The sequence below is a fragment of the Rhamphochromis sp. 'chilingali' genome (assembly GCF_963969265.1).
Source record: "Rhamphochromis sp. 'chilingali' genome assembly, chromosome: 8".
NCBI classification, from domain to species: domain Eukaryota; kingdom Metazoa; phylum Chordata; class Actinopteri; order Cichliformes; family Cichlidae; genus Rhamphochromis; species Rhamphochromis sp. 'chilingali'.
The window spans coordinates 39,205,444-39,217,847 of record NC_137935.1 but is presented as its reverse complement, the minus strand read 5'-3'; the positions used below and the strand labels follow the sequence as shown (position 1 = coordinate 39,217,847).

Genomic DNA, 12,404 nt, shown 5'->3' with positions numbered 1-12,404 from the left:
AGCGACTGCCTCTTCTGGCTGCTACTTCAATCATGAAACTGATCAATGATCAGCTGATCGGCTTTTCTGTCGCGAGTCTGTCTCTAGTTTGTTTTTGGCCCACTTTGCACCAGAAAGAGGAAACCAGCGGCTGAACAACAGCAGCACGTTTAAGCTTGATCAGCTGTTGTTAGAATTTATTTAATATTAATTTCTACTCGAGGATCTTTTTCTACGTAGCTGACGGCTGGTAACTGTGCAGGGGCGGATCTAGCAAAGTTTAGCCAGGGGGGCCGATAGGGCATTAACAGGGAAAAGGGGGCACAAAGACATACTTTTCTTTCTTATTCTCATTTAAAATGTCGAGCTTTTAATAAATAATTATCTGACACCCAAAGTTTTAATTTGATGTAAAATGAATAGAAGTCCATTACTGCATATAGTAACTGTTAAGTCTAATATACCCTAGTAAGCTATAGTACTTTTTCCTTTGGGAAGGTACCATCTGTGCAGTCTGCAATTTTGTTGAAGAAAGATGTTGAATCTATTTAATTATTCTTGAAAAATAATTGATTTCTGTGCATTTTTTTTCACACTGCATCAAATTAAGGTTGATTACGTCGATTAAGCATCATGAGGTGGAGCGTGAGGGGTGGTTCCCTATTTTTTATTTATTTATTTTTGTTGTTGCTGGGAGTTGGAACCCTATTAGTTAGGTTGCTTAATATTTATGCTAAGTACTCTTTAAAATACCAGAATAGGGAGGATGGTGTAGGTTTAAGTTTATTAGATTGATCAGTATTGCTGAACTATGAAATATTTTTTTTTGCATACAGGTATAACAGAATAGCTTTAGTGTAGTTGTTGTTTTAAACTTGAGTATGAACTTATACAAAATGCAGCAAGATATTTAAAAAACAGTTTTATTGATTAAAAAACACTATATCGGATTCATATCGGTATCTGCAGATATCCAAATTTATGATATCGGTATCGGACATAAAAAAGTGGTATCGTGCCATCTCTATTCCAAATATGGATAAAATAAAGTAGCTCAACCTTGACAAAAGTCACTCTGCTGGGTTGGGAAGGCAATATGAAGGAGCCAAGTTAGTTTATTACTACAGTCTGATTATGTTAACTCGAAACTTGTGAGGTAAATGTGGAACTTTTAGGCCGTTGGCTGCTTTAATCAATTGGGGATCAAGGAATAGCTGAAAGTGTTGGGGTACCTGGGTCTGGTGGTCAGTGGTTTTGATTTTGTTTGTCTATATTCTGTGACTTAGTGTTTCTCTTTTTTAGTTAGTATCTCCTGATTTCCAGTCTTAGGTTTTGTTTATATGCCTTTTCATGTCAGGTTCACACTGCTGTGTTGTTTCCTGTTTTACTGACAGTCTGCGTCTGTTAATGTTTCCAGCTGTGCTCTCATCCTGTGTCTCATTCCCTCGTCATCCTTCTCTGTATTTAAGCCCTGTGTTTTCCTTGGTCTGTTTCACGATGCCTCTCATGCTGTGTGTTCTACCTGTTTAATCCTTGTTCATTTTTCCAGTTGAACCTCCGAGGACCTGGCATCCACACGTGGACGTCACATTTTGGGTTGTTTAGACCAAAATACTAAGTTTTGCTCTACAAGGGCCTGATATCCACTTATGAGGACGTTATCCTGCCACTGTTCTATCGAAATTTAAAACGAATGTCCTCATGTGTGGATCTCATTTTTCTCAGCAACAAACATCAGGTAAAAAACAAAAACAAACAAAAACCTGGTAATTCTTAGTTTTTACATTCATCAGATCCCAGTCAGCCTAAATAGGAAAGAGAAATTAAAAATGCATGCTGTGAAAGAGTTCGGGTCTTAGGAGGTTAAGTTAGAAACTTAGTTTCCTGTTTTTCTAATAAATCTAAGTTTGACCTCCTGCAGTCGGCGCTTCGGGTCCATTCCTGCCTGCCGCACACAGCCTGACACAAAGGAGCTTAAAAATATGTTGGAGTTCAGTCAACTTATGGCCAAACATAATGAGACACCATCGAGTTGGATCGTTTCTGTCTGTGTGATGCTTTGCTCCTGCTTGTGGCATTAAATTGAGATGATCAACGAGGCTGTTCTACTTCACAAGTCTACGCAAATTGCCTGAAGTGTCAGATCAGGGTTGTGACCACAACAAAACGACTCTGATGTCATTTCCTTTGCTGAATTTAATTTGTTGCTTGGGTATTTCGTTACAGATCAACAGGATCACTCCATATACACAACTACAGGTACAGTATTTTGTACAGTTCATATTCAAATACATAGTTTTCATTGGCTTATTTACAAAACACGTTTTGTTTATGTACACGTTTTCATGTCAGTGCAATGCGACTTTCTTCCAACGAACACCTTACAAAAAAGTTTATTAAATTAACACATCTGGTTCACATCAGACAGATATGAACTTAAATAAAAAAAGAAGCTACACACACTGAAAGACAGCTCAGTAGTCGATCGCACTGCCTGACACCGTGAACTAATCTTCCTGGGGGGCGGGGCTTCAGATGCTAGCCCGATGTTCTACAGAATCCGTGCTAGTCCAGTTTCAGAGATAGTCCAGTTTCCCTGGGCGTCAAATCCTCGTTCCTGGATTAGAAAAATTGTGCTGAAAGTAACCCCGACATGAAACATTTCTGCTAAGAGATTACGCTACCGGCCGTTTGAGGGCACATTCACAGCCCAAGAAACAAAGAGAAAAAGAAAGAAGTTGACATCTATTGCACCTTTAAGTAGAGCAAACATTGCAAACTGAGCTCTCAAGGGACAATTTTTCCTTCGAGTCCTGTGATAACCTTCAACCACAGACACAAACTGGACACTGTCTACAGCTCAGTGCGACGGCAGGAGGGTGGAGGGGGAAAGAAAAAGAGCTGGCCAAGCAAACATAAATAACACTCTTATGTACATTTCCATTTGTTCAACAAATGTGATCTTTGCAGAAGGAAATAAAGTTTCATTCAGTGACAGATTTATCTCCAAGTACATCCATAACAAAGTCGTCTCATCACAAATACAGCAGCTAAAAAAGGGGACGAACGCAGAGACGAGGCTCTGCGCTCCAGAAGACGAAGCCGGGCGCCATCGACAGTCTGCCGTCTGTTCACAGTGATTAGACGGAGCCCCCTGACGTGACAGGAGCTCCGCCATTGCTGCTACAAAGCAGACACACAGAACTCTGCAGCTGGAACCACGCGGTGAAAACATGGGCTCGTCCATCTCAAAGAGACCTCAGCAGCCACGTCGAAGCAGCCAAACCTTCAGAGGAAAGGAGGAACGGCAGCACTCTGACCCACAGAAACAAATCATTTGCTCGAACGTTGGCTCCAGTCGTGTAGCGATGCATTTACGCTCCTCACACAAACAGACTTTGGTTACTTTCCACACGTGAGCACATCTGTCTACGGGGGGATGGTTGTTTCCAAATCATTTCCCTGAAAACATCCCGGCAAAAGGTGAAAACGTTCTAAGACACTTATTTGATTTTTCTTAAAACTTTCATAGAACTTCCTGAAAAAGTTTAAATATTTATTCATTTCCACCAGAAACCATCATCCCAGTCATCAAACGTTATGCCAGCAGCTAAGAAATGAAATCATTAAAAATGGACACTGCTCCGTCTACACTGACATGTCACTCGCTTTTGTTGGACACCCATCAGGGTGTGGCTGGCCCACTGGATGGCTCAGCTGAGGAAAAGGGGGAAACTGGTTTAAGATATGAAACACTAAGCTATTAAAATGAGATTGTGAAAGTCCGTCTTATTGAGACTGGGCATTAAGATCTGCTAGAAATACAGAAGCTGGAGTAAGACCTTACAGTTTGTGTTGTGCTTTGATGGTACCCATTCACAAATATGTGGTTTCAGCACCCCTGCTGCAGCGATCAGACTGCACAGGACGGGGCACCTCACACGGCTCTCCAGGCTCGATACCCACAAAGCTCAGAAAGGTGAATGCTTGCATTGGTGGTGTCATTCACAAGCAGGCTGCTCATACACGGCAGGGCAGATGTGGCCAAGTGCACAAGTGACTAATATACCAGCCTATGGAGGCTGTAGCCAGTGAGCTAGCCAACAAGTGGTTATCCATAGATTCATTTTTTCCCCCTAAAACTAAAAAGTGTTCCAGGAGCATCTATGATCCCCTAAGCAGCAGGAGGTGGGACCACTGCAGCGATACTTCACTGCATCTTTATACACTCATGCTTCAGGTTTTAGGTGTGCTAAGCGGCATTGAACCCGAGGCTGAGCCTGCTGTTAAAAGGGAGCTCTGTTCCTATTACACATTAAAACAACTCAAAAATACAAGATGGAAGCTTTAAAAATGTAATGATGTGGAGTCGGAGAGAAGCGACTGACCAACCCTCTGCAGCCGCTCCATTGGTCATTGCATTCGCCTCTCACTCAAATGAAATACTCGTGTCAGTACACTACAAACTGTCTGACACAGTGTGTGAACTCTGACAGGGGAGAGAAATCACACGAGTGGGAATTTATCGGAGATATTTGTTAGATATCCGTCCGATCTATGAGTGCACGTCCGCACTCGACACTGAAGGAGCTCTTCCTTATTTCCTATCGTGCACACACTGGTGCAAAAGTCACTGCTCATATTAAACAGCATGACTTCTGACCTCACAGTCCAGGAAGGTTTATCAGGTCTGTATGAATTCACTGAGAGTAGATATATGAACTATGATCGCTTCAGGGACAGAAGTTAGAACCCAGGTGCTTTTCCAACTCCACGTTTGCACGGTGCAACCAAAAGTACCTGAACTGTGAATCATGCAAAGCTGCTCTAGTTGCGTGAAAAACAAAAAACCCAACAGTGCAACACATGAAACACTCATGGTTAACAAAGGCTTCCCTGCCTCTGTGCGAAGTAGCCAAGGTGACACCCGGTGAAGGTGAGAAACACTCACAGCGATCTGTGGGACTCGTTCGAATGTGAGCAAAGTGAAGTGTAAGCACAGAAGCCACATGAGACACAGTAATAAAGGCTAAAGTTGGATTCTGAATAGCATTATGGGTAATGTGGTTTACAGGCTTTGAGCAAATAAAAAAATCTCTGGTTCTTCCGTTTTGACACTTTTAAAATAACAAACAGTAAAATAATTGGCTGTGATGGACGCAGGAAGTCCAGGTTTGGGTGGACAGCAGAGAACTGCAGAGGTTTGCATCAGCCCCGTGGAGATGTGCCTGGTGTCTACAGGTGGGGCCTTTAGGTAGCCTGAAGCAACTCTAAGAAAAACTAAAAAAATAAAGCAGATCCTCTAAAATGACACATTTACACAATCAAAAAAAAGCGTTTAAACATATACCGTACAACTTTTTAAATCATGGCACCTGTCCCCAACAAACCCAGGTTCTCAGTCGTCGTGGCTACATACTGGTCAACATTGCACAAATCACCGTGGATATTTGGCAGCTGCAGGACCAAACACAGCTTTTGGCAAACGTGCCGAATTTGATGTGAACATCAGGACCCGAGTGTCCTGGGAGGGGAGGGGGGTCTTTGTGGGGGTGTTCCTGAATGCATGTACCGAGTCTCCTACACTAAAAGGAAGCATTTCATGATATTAATACTGTCACAGACTTTTGGGGTCCAGTTGGCTGAAAGAATGCAGGAAGCGATGAGGTAGCGTATGACGCGTGTTTTCCTGCTCACACTATCGCTAATAAAACCTCAGCAGAACCATTGGTTTGAAAGCTTGCCCGGGCATCCGTCGTCTCCCGTGGCACCAAACGTGACTCCAGCACACAGTGAACGCTGGGCCCCGTGTACAGTTGGCATCCGTAGGCCTGCAGGGACTCACGCCTGGAGCACATCGGTTTTTCCCTGCTCAGGTCAAATCGTGACTCTGGGTAGAAAAAGCCGTCTTTTGTTTTGAATCCTGACATCACAAGTGATAAGTGCACGATAAGAAAGCAACATCGCTGCATGACTCGGCCGTACTGCCATACATTCAGAGATGCGTTAGTGTGCAAGTATATTTTACATCTATGTCATGGCGAGGATCACGGGGTGGGAGCTGATGGGAGTTCGTCGGGCTCAGCAAAGTGCACCGGTCGGGTGCTTTCACAGGGAGGGGCTTCGCTGTTGTCTTAGCAAACCTTTTCACCGATCCGTGTTTGCAGTCGAGTTTAGAAAGTGCTGCGAAGCAGCCATAAAGACGGCGCGCGGTTCAACTGTCAGCCGTTCGTGAGATCTTCTGGCGCTTCCTGTTCAGAGCAGCAGGCTGAAAGAGGCGAGCGGGCGTAGTGCTGGCTGATGGAAGACGAGCTGCGGTCACTGGAGGACGCAGTATTTCTTGTAGTCTGACTCAAAGTCTTCGTCCATGCTACTGGTGTCGGCCATCTTCTTGCCATCGATCTTTGGCAGGAACTGGGAGTAGTTGACTCCCTGCTGCTCGTAGAAGAGAATGTAGGCCGAGTCGGTGTCGATCTCCTCAGAGTGCACTTCCTGTAAATGAAAAAACAAATAAAGCGGAGTGTTGTTACAGCGTGGTCGCATTTGGGGTGTCGACAGAGCCAAACTTTTCCTTACATCACACAAGAGTGCCCAGCGTGTGCAGAGCAGCATGTGTTAAAGTCATGATAAAGCAATCACAAGTTTGGTAAAGGTGTGTGTGTGTGTGTGTGTGTGAGACACTTTAACCAATAAAAACAACCCACATAAACCAGCACAGCTTTAAGAGGACCATCTGTTTCCCTGCACAGTGCTCCTCTAAGCTGAGTCTGTGGAGGTCGTACTGGATGTGTAGGAGGCTGTAACTAGTTACCTAGTACCTGCAGACAGTAGTGGAGGTGTGCTGGTGCCTTACCTTGCAGCTGCTGTCATTGTAACAGTACCATTTCCCATTGGGGTTTTTGGCATATGTCACATAGTGGCCTCCTCCCAATATTCCTGAATGGCACTGGAGAGATGAAGCAGAACAACATTCAGGACTTGTCTGACTGTTCTCCCCGCCCGTATGCCAGCGTGCACAAAGCGCCTGACTTACTGATATTGCATAGAGGTTGTATATGGCATCCAGACACATGTTGTCTCTGTGCTGCAGCAGAGAGCCGTCCGGCTCCGTGCTGCTCTCTGTGCTGCAGTCGGAGCACAGCCCGTTGCTGTCTCCGTTCACAAGGACCACGTCACAGTGGCTGCTGGATGCTTCACTACCGGAGGACGATTCTGATGCAACGCCCTCTCCTGACCCCTGAAGCCCTGACGCTCCTCCTGCTGCTGAACCCTCTGGGTCCGCCTGCGGTGCATCGTCTCTCAATTCAGCCTCAGAATTAGCTGCTCCGTCCAGGTTCTCCTTGCTGTTGGAGAGGCGATGTCTGCTGCCCAACTGGGGAAGGCGCAACCGACCTGGTCTGCGGCCTCCGCTCCCGGCCTTCGGGCTGCCAGACGGGCTACTGTTCCGGCTGAGAGAGGGAGCAGACTTCCTGCTTGAAGCTGGGGAAGCTGTTGGGGAAGCAGCAGTGTTAAAGCATTAGCACTTCAATTTTCACATTCTTTAAAAAACACAAACAGTGATGAAAGTCTTTACTGGACATGCCGTACCTTTGGGGAGGTTGCCAAAGCCAGCGGGTGCAGAGATGGAGGACAGATTGTCTTCTCCGACCCTCAGCAGATCCTCGCTCTCACTGCGGGAGTGGAGGCAGCGATGCTCGAGGTCCCTGGGAGCCAGGAAGGCGCTGGGGTCAAAATTCTCCCGTGGAAACTTGACGATCTTTTGGGACTTGATCCAGCGACCATTCACGAACTGGAAGCGCTTCAAGTGGACAATCTACACAAGTGAACACGTGTCAGACGCCGTCTCTAAATTTATTTCACGTGAGAACGTTAAATGCTACCAACACCCACGCATCGTTTCACATAAAACACTCAGATGCACGAGTCTGCTCCTGACCAGTATGGGTGGCAGCCTCCAGAGGTCCAGCTTCTTGGTGGCCAGTCGGTGGGTCTTGCACTTGGAGCAGTAGTAGAGTTCGTCCTCTCCCAGCTCCTCCTCGCTGGTGAAAGCCTTCAGACAGCTGTCCAAGCTGATGGGCTCAGCCTGAGCTCGCCGAGACTGCTCCACACTGCAGTGCTCCTCCACAATCTGCAGGGAGAGGAGCGCGATGCATGACGGAGGATAATGGACCACGAGAGCAGACACTCGGGGAAACAGCTACCAGGTGTCGTTTTAGAGCCAAGCAAAGTGCAACTTTAATGCATCTAACAAGTTTTACTGCTCAGAAACTCATTTTTCCTAGAATTCACATAAACCACAGCACTTACCAACACACCTCGAAGGAGTCTGGACACTTTAATCTGACATTTACTGACTCACTGACGCCTCCGTGTGGCCATACTCTGAATCACACCATATTCTGGTTTGCACAGCGATCATTACATGAGGACAACTGGACCCTGATGTAGAATTGCTAATATGACGGTGTGAAATATGAAAGCAGTGTTGCTGCTCATCACTCCTCCTGCCCCGAGGAAAGCTGGTGTTTACAAATGATGACGTTAATGACAGCGAGCACCATTTTCACAGAAATTCCATTACTGCTCTAACTCGAAGTGACCTTTTCTCTGCCTGAATTGGTGCTGTGTGTGTGTGTGTGTGTGTGTGTGTGTGTGCGTGCGTGCGTGCGTGCATGTATCCTTTACCCTCTCCTGGGAGGTCTGGTAGCGGAGGTGCAGGGCAGTTGGATCCCAGTCTACAGCTATGTAAGCATTTCCTACAGAAGCTCGGTCTTCTGTGCACTCTATCGTACAGCCTCTGCAGAACCTGCAAACACACAGATGTGCAGTACAGATGTGTGAGTTTTGCTTACAGAACACGGTTACAACAAATCAAATGTCATAATCTTGCATCAAAATGTGCTACTCCCACTTTAAGCTGTATGTAAGCCTGAATTTCACAGAACTTCAGGACAATGAGGTTCGGTTTATTTTGCCACAGCTGCACTCTCACTTTAAGCACACAAAAACAACAAAACTCTGTATTTCCAGTATTGTAATTCAGCAGGAGACGGCGTGCATGGCGTCTATCGTAGATATTAGCTGCAGCATTTGCACGCTGGGGGCTGGAGGATTAGAGAGTTCGGCTGCGTCACACAGCTGAGCTTTTGCGTGCACCTCAGAGCTGCAGAGCGTGTGTGAAAACGGCTTTAGTCGCGAGTGTCTGTATCCGAAACACTCTTACCTGTACCACGGACACCAGGCACACGAGTTTCCATCCTTGCCCACGACCCTCAGAGTAAAGGGGTACTGATAGCCCATGCTGTCATCACTGCAAGTTAAAGGAAGACAAAAATGTCAACAAACTTGTCAGCAAAGTTATTTTTTCCTTCCAAAATTAAATTACACTAAACAAGGGAAGTGGCACGGATCAAGCTTTAGACAGCTGATGCTGATCCGACCTGATCCTGATTGTGTAAGAGACTTCGTCCGGACAGACCTGCTGCCTCAGTTTAACAGAGGAGAGTCTGGAAGTTCGCTCAGGTTCACACTCGAGAGGGTAAATGCTTCTTCAGATGAATGTTACTCAACAGAATCACACGAGTGTTTCTCTAATAAAGAGATTCGTAGGAGGAAATTACCAGTCCTGGGCATGGTTGCTGGCCTCCTGTGGGGGCAGGGGACTGGCCAGTCTGGACACCTGGATCCAGACTGCGTCGTACAGGTCCTTCTTACTGGTGTGCACAGTGCAGGGAACAATGAGCGGCATGCCGAACAGACTGGGTCGGTTCTTCTGAGACGACAGGAAGTACAACTCTGTGCGCATCTAAAGCGGGGGGCACAAACATTTACGTGTTACGTCTACAACAACCATAAAAATGACACTGCATTAGTTTTTTCTACGAGTTCTCACCATCTTCCTGTGCATAGCGATGATGTATCCAATGAAGGGGCTCTCGTGCACCGGTGTGATGTGTCCATTGGCGACCCCGTTGGTCAGAGGCGTCTCAGGGCTGCAGGGCCCACCGTTAGGGATGAGGTCTAGCTTACTGCCCACGTGCCCATTGGCAGCTGTATTGTTGGCTATAGGTGTGATATCTGATGGAGGAGGGGAGAAAATGAGAAACTCGCAGGTAGCTCTCTGGTGAGTGCGCAGACATGTGTAAGATGACACACCTGTCAGCGTGGGCGAGCTCAGTGATGTTGGTGAACCCGGCACCGGGACCTCGAACGCACACAAGAAGCCGTTGACAGACAGACGGACCTTCTGGTTATCCTGAGGGAAGTTCTGAAAACCAAAGGTCAGCACATAAGACTGCAGCAATAAAGACGCCTACATGCAAACATTTCAGCAGAACTACGAGTTCATTACACGCCGGTTTGTGCCACACATCTAAAACCTTGGTAGGACTTTAACTCTCGTTCACGTAGATGGTGCTAAATGGCGTCTGCAGCTAGTGGTGCAACGGATCAAAACTCTCACGGTTTTAAAGTCACGGATCGGATCAATTTTCGGATCAGCAAAAATAGAAAAAAAAGACAAAAATTCTACTCGCCGTTTACTTATTCAAGTATTTTTTGCCTATTAAAAATCATTCAACTGAAGACTCATTCCAGGCACTTATATAAAAACAAATTAAGGTGCAATATGGACATTATGGACCATGCTGGGCAGCCTCTGCACACGGCCATAAACAACCAGAGGAGTCTGTTCAGTGACAGGTTGCTTCTCCCAACGTCAAGGACCAGCAGACTTAAAAAGTCCCACACGCCAACAAACTGCTTAACTCCTCGCTGGAGGGGAAACGGGGACAGAGGAGGGGGGAACAAGTAGCTGTAGTGCCTTTTCACTGTGCAATAGTTGTTGTTAATATCCAACGGTGTAACAGACTCACAATACTTAAAATGTGCCGTTCCCTTGTATTCTTATTCCTATTTATTCTATTTATCCCTTTTGTATTCTCTGTATTTATAAATGTGTATATTTGGTATATTTCTGCTCACATTCTGCAACTTCTGTGGGTGCTGTGCTACTGGAAACTGAATGTCCCGGAGGAACCCACCCGAGGGATAAATAAGGTTTCATCTAATCTAATGTAATCCATAGGGCAGTGCAGGGCTTTGTATCTACCACTCTGGGCAGCAAAGGGCTGCTTAAATGCCGCAAACTCCTCTGCTCCGCTACTTGGACCGCTGGCGCTGACCATAACTATCGCTTGACAGACTGACCACGCGCACCATACACATACTTTTTTTTTCCCCCCCGAGTCTTCGGATCACGTGCGTACCGAACCGTGGAGTGGGATCGGTTCGGATTTCGGATCAACCGTGATCCGTGGCACCACTATCTGCAGCAGCAGCTGCGTGTTTCCATGCAGCCGTATAACAACTGGAAGACGTGCTGCAGCAGCACTCACATCCTCTGGCACTTTTTATCTTTGATCGTGTTCGACGTTTCAGCTGTTAATTCGGGAGCGCTCTCACTGCGCCGCATACGATCGCCTAAAATATCAAGATTCTTATTATGGACACAAAATACACCTCACAGAGGAAACGTAACCATGTGGACTGACAGACAAATGAGTGTTTTTAACACAAAGAGTCTCGTGTTAAAAACACTACAAGGTTAGAGTTAGTAACGTATGACTTTCACCAGGGTCTAAGTGTGAGTGTGTACGGTCATGGATTGAACACAGCATTACGCCCCCACCAAGAACCAACCACACCGCCTGCCACAGACGGGCCCTTTATGTCGTCCAGGAGAGCGACCACCACCTCCACCACCACAGCAACATTTCCACACACCAATGAGACAACGCGGCCAAAATGTGGCTCCGACCCACACGCTTCGATTATGCACGTACCGTGGCTTTCCTGATCGCTGCTGTCAGCACGTCTGAACCAAACTGTGAGGAACATTAACATAACGTGATCATGTCTCACTGAGGAGAGGATGAGGCCAGCAGTGTTACGAGATACGAGCATCACTCACACACATTTGTAGTTTTTAAGTATAAATCGTAACCTAGATGAGCGAAGACAAACAAGCAGTGACTACAAAGGTTAGAGACAAAACGATTCAACGAATCCTTCATTTTAATGCCGTCTTCTGCTGCATGGCGCACAGATGAGAGAGGAGGCGTTTAGCGTCAGCGTGGTGCGAATACCTTGATATTAGAAGAATGGACCTCAGCCAGGAGGATCTGCTCGGGCTTCAGGCTGCACAGTTCACTCAGCTGTTTCTTCAGCCCGGTGTACTTCTCGTCCATATTCAACCTCAGGCCGTAGCGCACGGGCGTGGAGCCGTCCAGCTTGATAACTACAGACACATCGCAGCATAGCACCGTTCAGAATTTGTTCTTTAACAAAGAAATAGGTTTTAATGACCACACAGCACATTTTTATAGATTCACTTAAAAAAAAAATACAAATCCAGCAGAGTGTGA

General features: G+C 46.2%; 1 protein-coding gene across 4 annotated transcripts in view; it reads right to left on the bottom strand.

The window, feature by feature from the left end:
• Positions 1-2,139: 2,139 nt before the first annotated feature.
• usp32 (ubiquitin specific peptidase 32) overlaps positions 2,140-12,404 on the bottom strand; it is a 68,837-nt gene continuing 58,572 nt past the window's right edge. For 2 of the 4 annotated variants that reach the window (XM_080888426.1, XM_080888427.1), the window contains exons 24-35: positions 12,126-12,277; positions 11,823-11,864; positions 10,135-10,246; positions 9,872-10,056; positions 9,600-9,784; positions 9,203-9,289; positions 8,665-8,785; positions 7,916-8,107; positions 7,567-7,792; positions 7,013-7,467; positions 6,833-6,925; positions 2,140-6,471 (exon numbers count right to left, since the gene is read on the bottom strand). In XM_080888426.1, the coding sequence (XP_080744552.1) occupies positions 6,298-6,471; positions 6,833-6,925; positions 7,013-7,467; positions 7,567-7,792; positions 7,916-8,107; positions 8,665-8,785; positions 9,203-9,289; positions 9,600-9,784; positions 9,872-10,056; positions 10,135-10,246; positions 11,823-11,864; positions 12,126-12,277 (2,024 nt within the window). In that variant the 3' untranslated portion in view covers positions 2,140-6,297. The remainder of the gene's footprint in view (positions 6,472-6,832; positions 6,926-7,012; positions 7,468-7,566; positions 7,793-7,915; positions 8,108-8,664; positions 8,786-9,202; positions 9,290-9,599; positions 9,785-9,871; positions 10,057-10,134; positions 10,247-11,822; positions 11,865-12,125; positions 12,278-12,404) is intronic. The other 2 variants (XM_080888428.1, XM_080888429.1) reach the window with 1 other exon arrangement.